Raw genomic sequence first — 15,141 nt, 5'->3', positions numbered from 1 at the left:
ATTAGCAGACGATGAATGCCACAAAGATGTACACCTACGTTTATTTTCAATACGACATAGTATTCAATTCAATTCAATTCAATTTATTGTATAGTTCCAGAACAATAATTGTCATATGGAGAAATCAGATTGGTGATGACACGAGAAGACAAAAAGGTAGCCAACCAAGCCAATGTGGACTACACGTCCTTTTAGTCTTTTTTTTTAACAAGAAGCACAGAAACACAGCACTTTTTCCGGGCTAGCTTGCAATGGACTTTTTAAAAGGGGAATGATGTGACTATTGAGAAAAGTGCATGAAAATACATCCATGTTTCTTGAACGCCTATTGAAATAAAATCATTGGAGTGCAACGTTGACATAGGGCTCCTTTATAGGGACACTTGTCTGGGCAGATAAAAATGCCCACGTCGTGAAATGTTCCCAGGTGGCGCTAGCGAGCTGAAGGATTTCAATTCACGATGACAGTGAAGCCGTTTATACCGCTAACGGGATGACTATTCTTGGTCCTCCTCGCCACGTCGTCTTCCATCGTTAGGAGGATCCCTCTTCAGTATTCTCCCTCCCCTCCTCTTCCCGTTTCTCCTCCGTCTGCTTCCCCAGGCTCTCCTGCTCTTCCTCGGCGGCGGCGGGCGCGGCCATTTCCAGCGCGGCGTCGTCCGGATCTCGCCGTTTCTTTGCGATGCACAGGAAGTTCCCGGCGCCCATCAGGACGGCCGACAAGACGACCTCGCAGCCGGCCAGCAGGAAGACGTACATGTAATTGTGAGTGGCGTCCAGCAGGCGACCTGGGGTGAGCGGAAGGGAGAGGACGTGAATTTGGACGCCGTGCGCCGGGGATCCGCCTTCTGACTTTACCTGCCCCGGGAGGACCCAGCAGTACCGCTATGGCTTCCATCAAAAGGACCAGGCCGATGGCGCTGGGGAACTTGTCGGTGCCCACGATAGCCATGAGGACTTCAAACTGCAGGGCTCCCACCATGCCGTAGGATAAGCCAAAGAACATGCAGAAGACCACCAGACCGCCGTAATTGTGGGCCTGAATTTCAAGACGGGGAAAAATGACCGGCGCCTTAAAAAAATGGACTTGAACGAGCATCGCGCCGATACCGTCATCGGTCGCGGTCGAAAGCTATCCCCAAAACGCAGCAGCAGCAGCAGTATGGACAAGAGCTACGGGCTAACGGGATTTTTTTTTTTTTTAAATATCATTTTACCTGAGACCCGACGAGATCGGTGACGCCGTTGAAGATCATGGCGAAACTGAAGAAGTAGACGCACCTGGGTCGGACCCACTTGAGCCCCGCCACCACGCCGCACAGGGGACGGGCGAACATGTCCACGAAGCCCAAAACGGTGAGCAGGAGCGCCGAGTGGGTGTCCTCGTAGCCCAGGCCTTTGGCGTAGTTGACCACGAAGACGGGCGGCACGAACAAGCCCAGCACCATGACGGAGGCCGCCACCGTGTAGACCACGAAACCCTTGTCGCGGAACACGCTCAGGTCCAGCAACTTCCTCCCGGGCCGGGCTTTCTTCTCCGTCTCCGTCGCCGGGAGGCCGGCGTCCCCGCGCTTCCGGGGCGGCGCCAGGGGCCTCATCAGGGCCCCGCAGGCGCAGCAGTTGAGCAGCAACCCCCCCAGGATGAGGAAGCCGCCCCTCCAGCCGTAGCGGTACTGCAGGATTTGTCCCAGCGGGGACAGACAGCACAGGGCCACGGGGCTGCCGGCGGCCGCCAGGCCGTTGGCCAGGGGTCGCTTCTCGCTGAAGTAGCGGTTGAGCATGATCAGGGAGGGCTGGAAGTTCAAAGCCAGGCCCAGACCTGGGAGACACCGACGGAGGGTTAGCGGGGCTCAACTCGGCTCGGCTCGGGCCCAACGCTCTGCTGCTCACCCGTGACGACGCCCACGGAAAGGTAGATGTGCACGATGGTGGTGGCGAAAGAAGCCAGAACCATGCCCAGCGAGGCGAAGATCCCGCCCACCATCATCACCGGTCGACAGCCGAACCGGTTGACCAGAACGCTGCACAGGGGACCTGGAGGCACGCGGCGGGGGAGATGAAGACGGAAGGGGACGGACGGAGACGGACGGAGACGGCCGACCGGCTCACCGGCTCACCTGTGCCGTAGAGCATGGCCAGCAATATGGAGGATATCCAGGCCGTGTCACTGTAGCCCACGTGGAATTCTTTGATCAGCTCCTTGAAGAAGACGCTGACGGCCTTGGGGAAGGCGTAGGAGAAGCCCGTGATGACGAAGCAGCCCAGCAGGACGGCCCAGCCCCAGCCGCCGTCGGGGGCCTTGACCCCGCCGGGTCCCTCGTCCGCCACCGCTCCCCCCATCTTTTGGCCCAGTCACCGGCTGCTGCAACGGACGCGGGCTTCCTTTCAAACGGCGAGGCCGGGACCTCGGCGGTCCTTCCCCTTCCCCGACGCCGAGGCCGGGACCTCCGCCCGCCGTTGGCGTGGCCCGCAAATTGAACGTTGGAGTCCACGGCGTGTGGCCGTTCGGTCCCTTGGCGTGAGTGAGTGAGTGAGTAAATGGCAATTTTTAGCCCCCTAAAACATCAGTCACCACAGAGTGACTGCGCCTTTCCAACCAGAGCCAAAGAAATATCAACACCACGACTAATTTAAGAGCCACCCTGGTTCCCTAGACAAACATGCTTACACACGCACACACAGAGACACAAACACACGCGCGCACATACACAGACACACACAGAGTGGCTATCATACGGAACATTCTCATCCTTAGCACTCCACTAAAAGGGGAGCGAATAGGTAGGTACATGCTGTGTGTAGTGCGTACGTGCTTTGTGGGATGGTTTCACTTTCTTAGCCAAGCAAGCTTGTCACGCGCGGACCGTCATATTGTCTTGTTGGAAAATAAACGACATTAGCTTTGTTGTTGTTTTTTTGTTTGTTTGTTTGTTTGTTTGTTTCAAACAGTGTATTTGATTCTAATATTTTGCAAAAGCATCCTTCTATTCTGGGAAAGTCCCGTGTCTCCGTGAGCGTGACGTCACGCGGATGCTGGTTGGCTGGCCGGCTGGCGTACGTGAGGACCGCGGCGTCTCCTCGCGGAATCCATCGTGTCCACTTTGACGTCATTCGATGCCCCGGCGCTCATTTCAGGTGTCAAATTGCCGTCCGTCACGCCACTGTCATTTGAACCGATCTAAATGTCTTTGTTTTTCACCACCTTGGCGTGCGTGACTGCTGCTTGCAAATATTCCTTCGCCCCGCTTTTGAATCGCCCTTCTCGTCATCATCTTTTTTTTTTTCCTTTGCTACCTACCTGTTGCTTCTATTAGCAAACAAAATAAAACCTATTCATTCGTCGGGGAATATTAAAATGGGGATGACATGCCTTGGGCCACTTACCTGTGGAGATGCCGTCCCGTCACGTCCCGTTCCCTCCTGATTCTTCTCGTCTCGGTCGCCGGAGAGCCGCTTGAGTCCAGACCACGTGAAGGTACTGTCGTCACTGGTTTTATAAAGAGCGAGGCTGGGCAGTCCGGACCGGCCGGGCTGGGACAACCTCGGCACTTACATCATTCCAAAAGACCCTCCCCCTTTTCTTTTTTTTATCATGACAGGAACGAACGAAAGGCATTTTACAAATGATCTCCCTTTTTAACCCTACTAAAAGCCTTTTTTTATAAATACAATGTTGAGCCATATGGGCGTTATTCAAGTTGCAGTTTGGATTAAAAGCGTTAAATTGAAGAGGCTCTAGGAACCATCGATGGCTGTGCTCGCGTAGCTGGGGAAGAGTTGGCGACGTGCGGTTACCATGGAAACCCACCCAGGTACCGTCAAACGCCCTAGCCTAGCAGCTAGTCGGATTTCCTTTCAATCTTCCAATATATCTGGGCTGAGGGTGAAATGAAGTCCTACGGTAGTTTGACCTTTTGGATTTTAATCATCTGACAAAGAGCCAATCTCTCCCTCTCTCTCTCTCTCTCTCTCTCTCTCTCTCTTTCTCTTTTGCTATCTTTGTTTCACCAGAGAATTTGTTGAACACTTGCGAAAGGCGCCTGCTGCAACTTCATACAATGGAACCTGCTGCATTTTCAGGTAGGACTAAGCCAAGGCAAACAAAACCAAATTCTTGTGTGTGTTTTTTCAACTGGGCCTCATAGCTTGCTTTCTCCCGAAAGCCCCTTAAAAGCCGTACGCCAATTCCGTTACGTCAGAGCCCACCATGGGTATATTTTGTCGGCGTGGCCTTCAGTTGCCGCACGTCCATTCTTGCTCCGTGGCCTTTTAACGGCGTGCACTGCAAATGGCCTTTGGGCTCGCTGGCTCGGTCTGCCAGCTGCACCGCTCTCGCGGCCCCTTTGGCACCCAAGGGGAACCTTATCAAATAACGCTCAAAGGCCATGATGTCACGGTCGCTTCGGTCACGTCGGCAGAGCTGAAGAAATCCTTCGATAAATGAATGTGTGACAGCCTGGCCCAAAAAAGAACCCATGAAGAGGGCAAAATGGCCGCTGTCAGACTGCTGACTTATTTCAAGCCAATCCAACGGCTCAGACGGTCTTAAACGAGAACCCCACGCGCGCCATGTTGTTTGTCCCATGATATTTTAAGTGATGTGTGTTTACTGATATTGTTAGAGGAGCCAAAACTCTTATACAACATTTTATTCAGAATTGTCCAGGAATGGCATTTGTGTTAGTTGGTTACTTCAAAAACAAAGTGAGTAACCCTTGGAAAGGCCTGCTCACTTTCAGTTAACGTCAGACCATTTGTACCCTAGCTTAAGGATATTTTGCCTTCCCCTTCTAGGTTTCCCAGATATTGCCCTTTTCCTTCGTTTTTTTTTTGTTCAAAAGGAGAAAGAGGAGGAAGGACGGACGGACGGACGGACGGACGGACGGACGGACGGACGGACGGAGAGCAAGGTGAAGTTTGCCTGCCGCTAAGTTGGCCGGCCGGCCGGCCTCCCCCGCAACCCGACCTCTCGCCAAGCATCCCTCATTCGCTGCCAAAAGCGTTGCGCCCTCTTCGCCAGCTCTCTTTTAGCGAACGGGAGGCCATTGTTTTCAAATGTCACGCAGGACTTGGAGTCGGCGACGCCAACGTGGATCACGCAACGTCGTGCGCCAAACGATGCCCGACCTTTTCTCCTTTTCCTTTTGGGCCGGCGACAGCGGCGACGGCGGCGACAGCGGTGGCGCCCGAAAGGAGACGGGCGCGCCCGCTCCACTCGGCCAGACCTGCCATGTGGCCACCGTATGTAATTGCACTCTCCGGCCGGCCACCGTCTGTAAGCCAGGTCCTTTTCGATACGTTTTATTTTCAATTTCATCCTGAGTCAACGTGGAGCGAGCCAACCGGTATATCGAGTTTGAGGCCACGTTAAAAAAAACAGAGGCGAACCCGTCTTTTGTCAAGCTCCACTTTAATGATCGACAGGGAGGGAGCGCCAGAAGCGCCACGGCGGCCTTTAGGCCGACTTGTCGTGGATCTCCAGCTTGATGATGGCGTGGCCCTCGTTGGACATGCAGGCGGCCACTTCCAGCTCGCGCCCGCGGTACTCCACGCCGGAGCCGTCGGCCTTGTGGCGCACAAAGTCTCCCTGGTCCTTGGAGTTGTACATCTCCTTGTAGAGCTTCTCGTCGGTTTCGCGCGACTTGGGGAAGATGCCCACCCCCACCCAGTTCTTGTAGAAGGTGTAGTCGAAGGGCACGGAGAACATGACGGCCAACATCTCGCTGCACTGCTTCTTGCTCATGTGGAAGAGCTCGTAGGTCAGCAGGCCCACCGCGCCCGAGGCCGTGTTGTCGTCCTTGGTGAAGGAGCACACCTCGCCGCGGCCCAGGCGCACCGTGGGCTGCGGGGGGCTGTAGGGGAACCCGCTCTCCATGTGAACCCTGACGACCCAAAACGCCAGCAAAATTCATTCTCCGCTCACACTGCTAAGCTTACAAGTGTATCTGATGCGGTCGGCTAGTGCGCTCAGAACCCCAGTGCGCCATTTTCAAGTGGCTCTAGTATTCGATCGAGCCTGTGATCTTTAAACAGGTCGCGCAAGTGACGTTTTTTTTTTTTTGTCTTTTTTTTTTTAGCATTCACGTGGACTATTTTCAAGAGGACCTTTGCTCCCACCACCCAGAAGAAGAAGACAGAAGAAGCTGGCGTGTTGGCGACGGCGCGCCTACTTGGGGTTGTGGAGGCAGAAGGCCGAGGTGAGGTTGACGACCTCGATGGTGCAGTTGCGGTTGGTGGTCAAGTGGAAGGCGTGCGACTCGGCGGTCTCGGGCATGCTGGCCTGAAATCGACTTCTGTCATCAACATCAACATCATCATCGTCATACTCACCGCCATCAAGTACTCACTTTGATTAGGGCGACGCGCAGGAACGACGATTTGAGTCCGCTCTCGACGTGACTGCGTGGCAAAGTGGGAAAGACACTGACAAAGCGGAGGACAAACGGACGAACGACATTCCGGGCGGGCGGCATTCCACAAGACACGCCTCGGCCGCTCCCGTCCAAGCCCGCCACCTCCCCGACCGGTCGCCCGCTACCGCTGTCCAACCGCCGACGCGACGCCCTGGTCTGCGTGTCGCCAACGACGTCGCCCTCTGCTGGGCATCGTCGCAATAACTGAAGACTCCATTCATTTCATCCATGTATTTTATTGAGCAAAAAAAAATCGCTGCTTTACATCTTCTGAATCTCAAAGAGTCGAATGTCGGTGTCGTACCAGATGGGCGGATCCAGGTTCCTGCGGCGAGCGGGAAAGCACGTGAGGCGGGCCGCCGGCGGCGGTCACGCGGGTGTCCGAGCACTCACCGCAGGTAGACCACGCCCCACGCGTAGGTGCGGAACCACGAGGTGGTGGCGGCGTTGACTTGCGATTTGCGGATCAGGATGGGATGCGGCACCGGCAGGAGGCCCACCAAAGTGCCGTGCTGGAGGAACTTCAGGATCTCCCGCTCGTCCGTCAGAGCCCTGAGCGCCGGGCGGAAAAAAAACGCCATCGTCGCTCGTCTCGCCACGGATGGACGCAAAGAGCGCACACTTACTTGTCGATGCAAATCTTTTCCACTTGAGGGACGAGAACCTGCAGGAGTCGCATGATGGTCTGCAGGGGGAGTTTGGACTTCCAACACAGCGCCTGCAAGCCCCACACCGCCAGACAGACGGCGAGTGAACGGGGACCGTTTCAAAGGGGACGGGGCCCAATGTCAACCGGCGAGGTCGTGAAATCAACGGGGACCGACCCAGTCAGGTGTGGCGGTCCAAGGCGCCGAAGAGTCTCCTGAAAGGCGGGCGCCGCCTTCGCTCTCCGGCCGAGTGTCCTGAAAGCCATTGCTTGCGTTAAGATGGCCACGTCATTCAAGTTGTTTGCCTCAAAATTGGACAAAAGCCTCGGAGTCGGAAAAAAGGTGCGTACCTGGCGGCAACGCTCCCAGCTGGACTCGCTGTCAATGACTCCACCCACGCCAGGGCCCTCGTCCGGGGTCCGCGGAGGGTCCCCGACATCCTGACCCGTTTGCCCTTTCTCGGTGACATCGGGGATGCCCGAAGGGGGGCCGGTCGGAGCCGGCTCGCCCTCTCTCCTCTTCTTCTTCTTCCTGCGTAAAAGCGCCTCGCCGATGGATGCCGCGTCGGTTTGCGTGTTGGCCAACTGATAGAACAGTTGCCTTCGCCGGATCAAGGAGTAGACCAGGTTGCTGTTACCTGCCGGGGACGGCACGCAAGGCTTCGTTACCTGCCGACGGCGAGGACCGGGCCGGGGTCGTCCTCACCGTCAAACTGGTACTGGACGATGTTGTTGAAGGCTTCCAGCAGGAAGAAGACCAGTTGGTGGTTATTGGGGGCCGAGAACAGGAACCGGGGTTGGGAGAAAACCTCCAGAAGGTGCAGCAGCTTGTCGGCCGACACCATGGACAAACTCTTCAGGTACGGGGACACTAGTAACAAAGGCGGGGCTCTCGTCAACACGGACCTGGACTCGGGTCCCGGAGCGCCCCCGTCCTCCAGTCTAGCTTCCATATCTGGCTCCTCTACCACGCCTATATCAAACTGAATGGCAGACCGGGAGGGGTCCTCCGGGACCCGGGTTGGGCAGCCCTGACGCAGACAAACGGCAAACGCTAACCGTTTACGACGACAGTGAGCAGGCAGTCGAAGAGCGGCCGCAGTCGTCCGTGTCCACCGCCGGTCATCATCCTGTGGAAGATCTGCGGAGGCATCAGGAACGCTGGGCCGGCGCCCGACGCTCCCTCTCTCCCGCCGGCTCGTTACCACCACCAGCAGGTCGGCGTGCGTCCCGTTGAAGACGGGGACGTCCATGGGGACGCGCAGCGTGAAAGGTTTGTTGAGTCGCACGCCAAAATTCCTCTCGCCGCTCAGCAGGAGCAGGATGGCCACGCCCGTGTGCACCAGACCCACGTCGGCTACGGGACGCACGCCGGTCGTCAAGTTCCGGCGAGCCCGCGTCGCGTCGGCTGAAAACTCACCCGGGTCGGATCGGGCCTCGTCGAGGAAGAAGAGGACGGGCACCAGAATGTCCAGAACGTGGCTGCTCTTCAGCACCAGGAAGAGGAACTTCTGGAGAGGCGTGTCGGAGTTCCCGCCAAGCTGGGCTGGACGGATGTCGCCGCGGCTTCTTCTTACCTTGTTGAAGTGGCAGATCTTCCAGAAGAGGACCAGGAGCTCTCGGTGGAAGCCGATCTTCTGGCTGGAGTTTGGCAGGTACGTCTGCGCCAGAGGGTTGTTGAGGAGACGGCTCACGCCTTTCAGGATGAAGCTCAAATCCTAAAAAGTACAGGGAGGGAAGAAAAGGGCACGTGGCCATTGCCGTGGCCATCGCAATCGCCGTGGCCATCGCCGTGGTCTCGCGCCTCCTCACCTCTTCTCGGTGGATCCGGGACAGGAAGTCGACAAACTGGTTGTGGGCTTGGCCCGACTGCGCGGAAGCAAAGGCCGTCAAAAGCCGTGTTGGCTTCCGGCTACCAAGTTCGAGAAACTTAAGGAATCGCTCTCTCGCTCTCCATTGAGATTTTAGGCGCCACCGTGCTTAACCAAGGTTAACGGTGCCACCGTGTCGACTACTGCGTAGCGAGCGAGTGAGCCATTCCCGGCCGGTACGGGCGGCGAGTGGTCCTCACGTCTGCGTCGGGTTCCGGCTCGACTTCGGGGGGGCCTGGGCGCTCCAGGGCCACCACCAGCACCTGAAGCGCTTGTTCCACCAGGACGCGGCGCCGGTCCCAGAAGAGCAGGTGGCCGTACGGGAAGCCCCGCCCCCAGGGATCGTAGGCGCAGACCACGTTCAGCAGAGAGGTGAACAAGGGGAGGGCGTGTCTGCGCGCACCCCGCAATTGACTGCCCGCGGCTCGCCGGACGCTCCCGCCAACGACTCCAAGCCCAGGCGCGTTCGGAAATGAGTAGGCTTAGCTTTCGTTACCTGTTGGCGGCGGAGCAAAAGAAGAGCACCCATGGGTTGCCCTGGCTCTGGGCGGGCGACAGGTAAAGAACCTCGGAGAAGCACGTCAGCAGCAGTTTGAGGAGCTCCGTCCTCCACGCGACAAAAAGTCAGTCACAAGTCAAGGGCGCGAAAAATGGCGCCATAGGCAGGCGATGCCACCGCCGCCGCCTCACCTGTTGCTATCGTGGCTTGAGTTGAGCACAGGCGATGGGGCGAAACCCACGCCCGCCTCCCAGATCAACTCGCAACTGTCGACGGCCTCGGCGCCGGCTTCCTGGACCGGACGGAGAGTGCGCCTTCTTAGATGCTAGCATTTTCACTTGTGTCCATTAACAATGTTTAGTTTAGATAGTTCAACTGAAATACTCGGAAAGAAGTGAAATGCTTTGCGTCGAATGGGAATGACCATTCTTATGTACCTAGTACTAGTCATTTTCTAAAGTCACACATTTTTTAGCCTTATCTAAGGCAGGCCAGGGGGGTTTGCCTCCCCCTCGTGGGCGCCTGCCGTGTTTATTCAGGTTGTCGAGTTGCTCCGCCCGCTAATCAAACACGGTCCGTTTGAGCAGACAACCCGCCTCGGGTTAGCTTTAGCCGCGGAACCTACAAAAACTCCAATTTTCTGTCCGAGGCTACGGCCAGCCTAGCATGTGCAGCTTCCGGAGGAATTTCCAGGAGTCAATTCCACCTAAACGCCGTTTAGGAGGAAAGTTGAGTTGAGCGCAAATAGCGTCAGCTCCAAAACACTTTGTGTTTGTATTTAACGTTGCTGAACTTTTGCTGCACTTGTGAACACAATTCAAGAAGGGAAAACAAATATAACCTGTCCTTCCAGGACTCCAATATCTTTTTAAAGGAAGGACCGTCCCACGTGAATCAAGACGTACGGCCACCGTTGAAGACTCACCCGCACGCCGTCTCCGTGGCCCCGGACGGTCAGATGGGGACAGAAGAGGAGATCGGCGACGGCGAGGAGGAGCGACTCGGCCAGGGGGCGACCGCCGTCCCAGTCGTCGCCATCGTCGTCGGGGCAATGCTGCGGACGGCCAAAAGTCGACGCGGGTGCGAACGCCGGCCGGACGGCGATTTGGCGCCCACCCGACCTGCTTGAGCGCGGCAAGCGGGCCGGCCCAGAAGAATCCTCTCCAGTCGGCGTCCTCGTAGATGAACGGCAAAAGGCGGGTCAGCAGACGGGCGCAGTTCAGGGCGGCGGCGCGCTCCCGCTCTGACGGGCAACCGACGTCGGCCGCGCGGGACAACCTTTCCACGGCCTGGAGGCCAGGGAGTCGGTCGGCGAGGTCACGCCGGCCGTGGCGGCGGGCCCACCCACCTTGTAGCACAAGGTCGCCAGGTTGGACGGGGACTCCTCCCTCAGCGCTCGGACCTCGGCCGCCGGAACCAAGGCGAAGACGTCCTGGATGGAGGTGGACGGGCGGGCCCAGAACTGCTCCCAGAAGACGTCATCCCACGCTTCCACGGCCTGCACGGGGCAAAGTTTCCCCAATGCGGGGCATGTAACGTTTCCCCCCCCCCCAAAAATCTCAGGACTGACCGACACCTGCCACACAACAGTCTTAAATCCCGTGTTATACGTTTGGTGGCAAAATAACGATGCAGTGCCAAATCTACTTTTGAAAAGATGGCGTTTCCAAGCCAACGAACATTGGTTCTGCCTATCAGTCGGTAGACAAGAAAGGCTATCGGTGCCACAAGGCCAAAAGTACACAGACGTCACGAAAAGTGTGACTTTGAGAGAACAAAACTTTTGGGGGGAAGCAGACAAAAGTCAAACATGAAGCCGATAGCCTCAAACCTGTCATATTTTCCGAGAAAAAAAGTGACATCTGTTGGCGAGAGGGCTGTCCCGGTGAGGTGGTTGTCTGACCTGAGTGGTGCTGGCGAGCTGAACGACAGCCTTTCTGAAGTGAACTTTGCTGTCGCTGCTTCCCATCTCGGTTCGGTTTGGTTCGGCTGGGCTCGGCTGGGCTCGGCTGGGCTCGGCTGGGCTCGGCTGGACTCGGCTCTGCTCGGCTCCCTTTCCAAGAGCCGCAGGCTCGACTGACTGACAGCAGCAGGTCCGCTGATGAGGGTGAGGCGTTCAGGGACCCCCTCGAACGTAGTTACTTTACCTCATCACCGCAGCTGATTGGTTGCAAGGCGTCGCTGTCCTCACTCGTTCACCACTATACTAAGTTATTCAGTTCAACAATGTCGGCGTTGTTAAAACGTCCTCAGAGAGAGATCCCATTTGAATGCAGGTAACGTGGCGTCATCTCGAAAGCTCTCGCTTCCGAGGGTCTTCGAAGGCATCAGTCAACAGGAACTCACGGGATCGGCAGGATCTCCGGGATGGAAAAGTTTCCGACGTGACTACTTCCAAGCGTTCTTCTCATTCTAACCCTCTGCTGCAGGCCTCCCATGACTCCACTAGCCCATTGGAGGTTAGCTTTAGGGTTTGTTTTTTTAATATGCAGTGACACCACACGTGTGCATGTCCACCACCCTCCATAAACATGAACGTGTTGATGAGAGCGTGTAGCTACTAGTTTATGAACATAGATGTTAACGAATGAGTGCGTCTCATATCACTATGTTTGTGTACAGTCATGATCATTGATATTTATTTGTGCACGTATGTCAGTGTTCAATTGGGCATCTCCTTGTGTTTGTACGTGCATGGAAGTGATTGTTCTTTAATGACCTGTATGTATGTATATGTATGTGTGTGCGCGTGCGTGTGTTTATGTGTGTGTGTATGTGTGTGCGTGTGTGTCTGTGCGCACGTGCGTGTTCCTGCGTTCCAGCTTCCTGGGAGGCACCCCTCGCCTCACACTTGGCGTGTACGTGCAGCGCCATGCGCAGCGCCATGGCCTGGTTCCTACTCGCCTCGGCGTTTTGGTGCTCAGCGGTCGTCGGCGCTGGCGTAAGAGACCCCCGCTGGCGTCCACCGACCGTCTCCCCTTCCCGCCAAAGCCAAGCAAAGGGTGTTTGTTTTTCCAGAACCGACGCAGCCGGGAGCCCGGAAGAGGGCGGCGGCAGACGATCCGGTCCTCGTGGTGGAGCTCGGGTGAGTCAAGTCGCGACGCGTCGGGGGAGCCACGAGCGAGGCGGGCGGGCCCGCGCCCGTCTCCGTTTAAGCCGAGCTCTCCGCCATCCGCCTCCGCCAGCGATTTGCCAGAACGGAGGAACGTCCGTCCCCAGCCTGACGACGGGGCGACACTTGTTTTGCTTGTGCCCGGACACTTTTGAAGGAACTTTGTGCCAAACACGTGAGTTTCTTTTGCTCCGTTCACTCGGATGGGGAGAGCTAGGCGCTAGGTAGATGAATGGATCCATAGGAGGCTTGACTTGTCAAGTTTCTCAGCAGCCGTCGGCGCCGACTGCTACGAGGGCGTCGGAGTTTACTACCGCGGCTTGGCGTCCGTGTCGGAGAGCGGGCGCCCGTGCCTCCGATGGGACGAGCGCACCGGGCCACGCTACCTGAGCTCCGACGTGGACGGCGGCCGACACAACTACTGCAGGTCCGAGCGAGCGCCTCCGTTCTCTCGCCGTTATTACAAGCACGCACTAACTTCCAACTCTATCGTGGAGACCCGCGCGTGGCGTCCAATCGTGTGTCTCCCGTAGACGGGTCGCCACGTTGTGTCATCAAATATATTTGTTGCCTATTTTCAGGAATGTAGGCTTCAAGCGTCGTCCCTGGTGTCAAGTGTGGAAAAAACAGCGGCTGCTTTGGGAATATTGCGACGTTCCCCGATGCGACGACGGTAAATCCCGCCTTTTTATTTTCATTCTGCCTTTGACATTGCGGACTATTTAGAGTGCAAACCTATGGTGCTCTCGTAGTCCGACTTTTGGCTTCGCCGCGCTCCACCGTGGCCCCGCGGATTAGCCCACCGGGTAAGCTCCGCCCACCCCCTCTACGTTTTTGTGTGGTCGGAATATTCTGCGACTTTTTGGGTGAAAGCGAGTTTGCGCTCTCGCAGTCCGACCGATCACGTGGGCGGTGACCCGTCAACCGTCGCAGACCACACCGGCGGGTGAGCTCCGCCTCTTTATTGCTCGCGCGTGTCCTGCTCATTGAAATAATCACGCCCGGTAGCCGGAGCGGTGACGACGGCGGTGACGACGGCGGTGACGACGGCGGCGACCGAGCGACCGCCACGCACCGCCAGACCGGGTAAGGTCCGCCTCCTCATTTCTGGCGGCGGCGTGCCGACGCACGTTCCCCTTTTCCCGCCAGCGTGGGCCACGTGCGGGCGCCGGTCACGGCGGAAGCAGATGCGCATCGTCGGCGGCTCGGCGACGCCGGCGGAGTCGCACCCGTGGATGGCGGCCATCTTGTGGCGCGCCAGGTCCAAGGAAAGAGTCTTCCGCTGCGGGGGCACCTTGATCTCCGGGTGCTGGGTCCTCAGCGCCGCCCACTGCTTCCCCGACAGGTACTTGGGCTCCACCGATATCCCACCCGCGACACGACGCCTCGTGTGTTTCTCGGTACTCCCCGCTATCGAGCGACGAGTCCTTTTTAAGTATTGGAGAGCGGTACGGCTTCCTCTCCCGTAGATCCGTGGGTGCGGAGCGGCGCTTCCTGGTGGCGCTGGGCAAGAGCGCCCTCAACCGGACGGACGCCCTGGAGCAAACGTTCGGCGTGGAACAAATCATCCGGCACCCCGACTTCAACAACGACCAGGGGAATTACGACAACGACGTCGGTACGAGTGGCGGGGTGACTATCGTGCGGTCGTCCTTGATAACGGAACGCGCGTCCTCGCAGCGCTGCTGAAACTCAAGTCGCGAGCGAACGGTCGCTGCGCCCGGGAGAGCGCCGGCGCGCGGCGGGCGTGCCTGCCCCCGGAATCCCCGGAGTTCCCGGACATCGCGCCGGGCTCGCCGTGCGAGATCGCCGGCTTCGGCAAGGAGGAGCAGGGCTTGTGGTACCAATCGCAGCGGCTGCGCCGAGCGCACGTGAAAGTGCTGGCCGACGCCGTGTGCCGGCGGAGCGATTACTACGGCCACAAGATCAGCGACAACATGCTGTGCGCCGGCCTCCCCGACTGGACGCAGGACGCATGCGAGGTAGGTGGCGCCCGCCCGCTCGGCCCCGACCGACGTGACGCGTCTGAGCCTTGTCTGTTTCACGTTTCCACGTGACGTTTTGCATTCCAACCTGAAAAATATGATATGAAAATGCATCGAGCACATTTGCGGTGGTTTTCACGTCCAGGGCGACTCGGGCGGCCCGCTGGTGTGCCAAGTGGACGGGCGTTTCGTGTTGACGGGCGTCATCAGCTGGGGCGAAGGCTGCGCCCGCCAGCGGCGCCCCGGCGTCTACGCCAAAGTCAGGAACTACGTGCCGTGGATCCGCCGCTACGCCCCGATCTGACCCTCGTCTTTACTTTGGCGACGCTTTGAGTCGGGACGGCTCGGTGGAAGAGTGGTCCTTTCGGCTTGGATTTTTGGCCCCGATGACCTGGTCCGAGTCTCCTTGAGCAAGACGGCAAAGCCCGTGTCGCTCCCCATGCTAAATGAGCATAAGGTGTCCAAGTGCCTTGAGGAGGGACTTTTTTTTTTGCATTGACTTTTTATAAGATGAAAGTCATTTTGGACATTTCTCATGTGAATAAAAAAAGGATGATGTCACATGTGTGATTGAATGTTCTTTTTTCAGCCACCTGGTGGTGATGTGGTTCGTTC

General features: G+C 57.5%; 5 protein-coding genes across 11 annotated transcripts; 2 read left to right on the top strand and 3 right to left on the bottom strand.

Annotated features, from left to right (window-relative positions):
- Positions 1-395: 395 nt before the first annotated feature.
- On the bottom strand, positions 396-3,550 carry LOC144092983 (monocarboxylate transporter 4-like). Of its 2 annotated transcripts, none has more exons than XM_077626193.1 (6): positions 3,385-3,550; positions 2,118-2,362; positions 1,891-2,034; positions 1,218-1,819; positions 859-1,039; positions 396-788 (listed from the first exon to the last, which is right to left on the bottom strand). In XM_077626193.1, exons 2-6 carry the CDS (start codon positions 2,338-2,340, stop codon positions 535-537), a joined length of 1,404 nt encoding a protein of 467 aa, XP_077482319.1. In that variant the 5' UTR covers positions 2,341-2,362; positions 3,385-3,550; the 3' UTR covers positions 396-534. The 2 variants fall into 2 exon arrangements, with proteins under 2 accessions (XP_077482319.1, XP_077482320.1); XM_077626194.1 differs by having other exon boundaries at positions 2,118-2,359.
- LOC144092994 (uncharacterized) lies at positions 3,432-8,388 on the top strand. Of its 2 annotated transcripts, XM_077626215.1 has the most exons (8): positions 3,432-3,812; positions 4,012-4,080; positions 4,842-5,241; positions 6,078-6,339; positions 6,413-6,811; positions 6,884-7,919; positions 8,134-8,276; positions 8,376-8,388. In XM_077626215.1, the coding sequence occupies exons 1-4, from the start codon at positions 3,797-3,799 to the stop codon at positions 6,199-6,201; spliced, it is 609 nt and encodes a 202-aa protein (XP_077482341.1). In that variant the 5' UTR covers positions 3,432-3,796; the 3' UTR covers positions 6,202-6,339; positions 6,413-6,811; positions 6,884-7,919; positions 8,134-8,276; positions 8,376-8,388. The 2 variants fall into 2 exon arrangements, with proteins under 2 accessions (XP_077482341.1, XP_077482340.1); XM_077626214.1 differs by having other exon boundaries at positions 6,078-6,811.
- Positions 5,392-6,495, bottom strand: LOC144092992 (uncharacterized). Its single transcript, XM_077626213.1, has 3 exons — positions 6,348-6,495; positions 6,171-6,280; positions 5,392-5,882 (listed from the first exon to the last, which is right to left on the bottom strand). Exons 1-3 carry the CDS (start codon positions 6,471-6,473, stop codon positions 5,456-5,458), a joined length of 663 nt encoding a protein of 220 aa, XP_077482339.1. The 5' UTR covers positions 6,474-6,495; the 3' UTR covers positions 5,392-5,455.
- Positions 6,630-11,465, bottom strand: hid1b (HID1 domain containing b). Of its 3 annotated transcripts, XM_077626183.1 has the most exons (18): positions 11,333-11,465; positions 10,778-10,927; positions 10,551-10,718; positions 10,355-10,483; positions 9,621-9,721; positions 9,427-9,537; positions 9,131-9,323; positions 8,872-8,928; positions 8,637-8,777; positions 8,480-8,570; positions 8,265-8,416; positions 8,119-8,200; positions 7,766-7,930; positions 7,411-7,697; positions 7,238-7,315; positions 7,040-7,131; positions 6,807-6,965; positions 6,630-6,738 (listed from the first exon to the last, which is right to left on the bottom strand). In XM_077626183.1, the coding sequence occupies exons 1-18, from the start codon at positions 11,396-11,398 to the stop codon at positions 6,675-6,677; spliced, it is 2,286 nt and encodes a 761-aa protein (XP_077482309.1). In that variant the 5' UTR covers positions 11,399-11,465; the 3' UTR covers positions 6,630-6,674. The 3 variants fall into 3 exon arrangements, 2 of the variants coding, with proteins under 2 accessions (XP_077482309.1, XP_077482308.1); XM_077626182.1 differs by having other exon boundaries at positions 8,480-8,777; XR_013306181.1 differs by lacking the exon at positions 6,630-6,738 and having other exon boundaries at positions 6,900-6,965; positions 7,040-7,190; positions 7,234-7,315; positions 8,480-8,777.
- plaub (plasminogen activator, urokinase b) lies at positions 8,580-15,087 on the top strand. Of its 3 annotated transcripts, none has more exons than XM_077626185.1 (13): positions 8,580-8,714; positions 11,761-11,888; positions 12,252-12,370; positions 12,448-12,514; positions 12,615-12,716; positions 12,812-12,968; positions 13,123-13,214; positions 13,294-13,347; positions 13,434-13,487; positions 13,550-13,886; positions 14,011-14,159; positions 14,222-14,523; positions 14,672-15,087. In XM_077626185.1, exons 3-13 carry the CDS (start codon positions 12,302-12,304, stop codon positions 14,828-14,830), a joined length of 1,542 nt encoding a protein of 513 aa, XP_077482311.1. In that variant the 5' UTR covers positions 8,580-8,714; positions 11,761-11,888; positions 12,252-12,301; the 3' UTR covers positions 14,831-15,087. The 3 variants fall into 3 exon arrangements, with proteins under 3 accessions (XP_077482311.1, XP_077482312.1, XP_077482310.1); XM_077626186.1 differs by having other exon boundaries at positions 8,581-8,714; positions 12,815-12,968; XM_077626184.1 differs by lacking the exon at positions 8,580-8,714 and adding an exon at positions 10,981-11,536 and having other exon boundaries at positions 11,706-11,888; positions 12,448-12,716.
- Positions 15,088-15,141: the final 54 nt, after the last annotated feature.

Source organism: Stigmatopora argus, chromosome 18, assembly GCF_051989625.1.
Source record: "Stigmatopora argus isolate UIUO_Sarg chromosome 18, RoL_Sarg_1.0, whole genome shotgun sequence".
Taxonomy (NCBI): domain Eukaryota; kingdom Metazoa; phylum Chordata; class Actinopteri; order Syngnathiformes; family Syngnathidae; genus Stigmatopora; species Stigmatopora argus.
The sequence above is the reverse complement of the archived record's forward strand: the minus strand, read 5'-3'. Positions and strand labels throughout refer to the sequence as shown.

Coding starts and splice junctions, on each gene's coding strand:
- LOC144092983 (XM_077626193.1), bottom strand. CDS start 2,340: ATGGGGGGAGCGGTGGCGGACGAGGGACCCGGCGGGGTCAAGGCCCCC. Junction 2,035..2,117: donor GGCCATGCTCTACGGCACAG/GTGAGCCGGTGA, acceptor GCGTGCCTCCAG/GTCCCCTGTGCAGCGTTCTG. Junction 789..858: donor GCTGGGTCCTCCCGGGGCAG/GTAAAGTCAGAA, acceptor CGCTCACCCCAG/GTCGCCTGCTGGACGCCACT.
- LOC144092994 (XM_077626215.1), top strand. Junction 4,081..4,841: donor GGAACCTGCTGCATTTTCAG/GTAGGACTAAGC, acceptor TTTGTTCAAAAG/GAGAAAGAGGAGGAAGGACG. Junction 5,242..6,077: donor AGACCTGCCATGTGGCCACC/GTATGTAATTGC, acceptor TTTTTTTTTTAG/CATTCACGTGGACTATTTTC.
- LOC144092992 (XM_077626213.1), bottom strand. CDS start 6,473: ATGCCGCCCGCCCGGAATGTCGTTCGTCCGTTTGTCCTCCGCTTTGTC. Junction 6,281..6,347: donor TGCGCGTCGCCCTAATCAAA/GTGAGTACTTGA, acceptor AGTCGATTTCAG/GCCAGCATGCCCGAGACCGC. Junction 5,883..6,170: donor TTCTGCCTCCACAACCCCAA/GTAGGCGCGCCG, acceptor TTGGGTCGTCAG/GGTTCACATGGAGAGCGGGT.
- hid1b (XM_077626182.1), bottom strand. CDS start 11,398: ATGGGAAGCAGCGACAGCAAAGTTCACTTCAGAAAGGCTGTCGTTCAG. Junction 10,484..10,550: donor CGCTTGCCGCGCTCAAGCAG/GTCGGGTGGGCG, acceptor GGCCGTCCGCAG/CATTGCCCCGACGACGATGG. Junction 8,417..8,479: donor CGAGGCCCGATCCGACCCGG/GTGAGTTTTCAG, acceptor TGCGTCCCGTAG/CCGACGTGGGTCTGGTGCAC.
- plaub (XM_077626184.1), top strand. Junction 13,488..13,549: donor GTCGCAGACCACACCGGCGG/GTGAGCTCCGCC, acceptor CACGCCCGGTAG/CCGGAGCGGTGACGACGGCG. Junction 14,524..14,671: donor GGACGCAGGACGCATGCGAG/GTAGGTGGCGCC, acceptor TTTCACGTCCAG/GGCGACTCGGGCGGCCCGCT.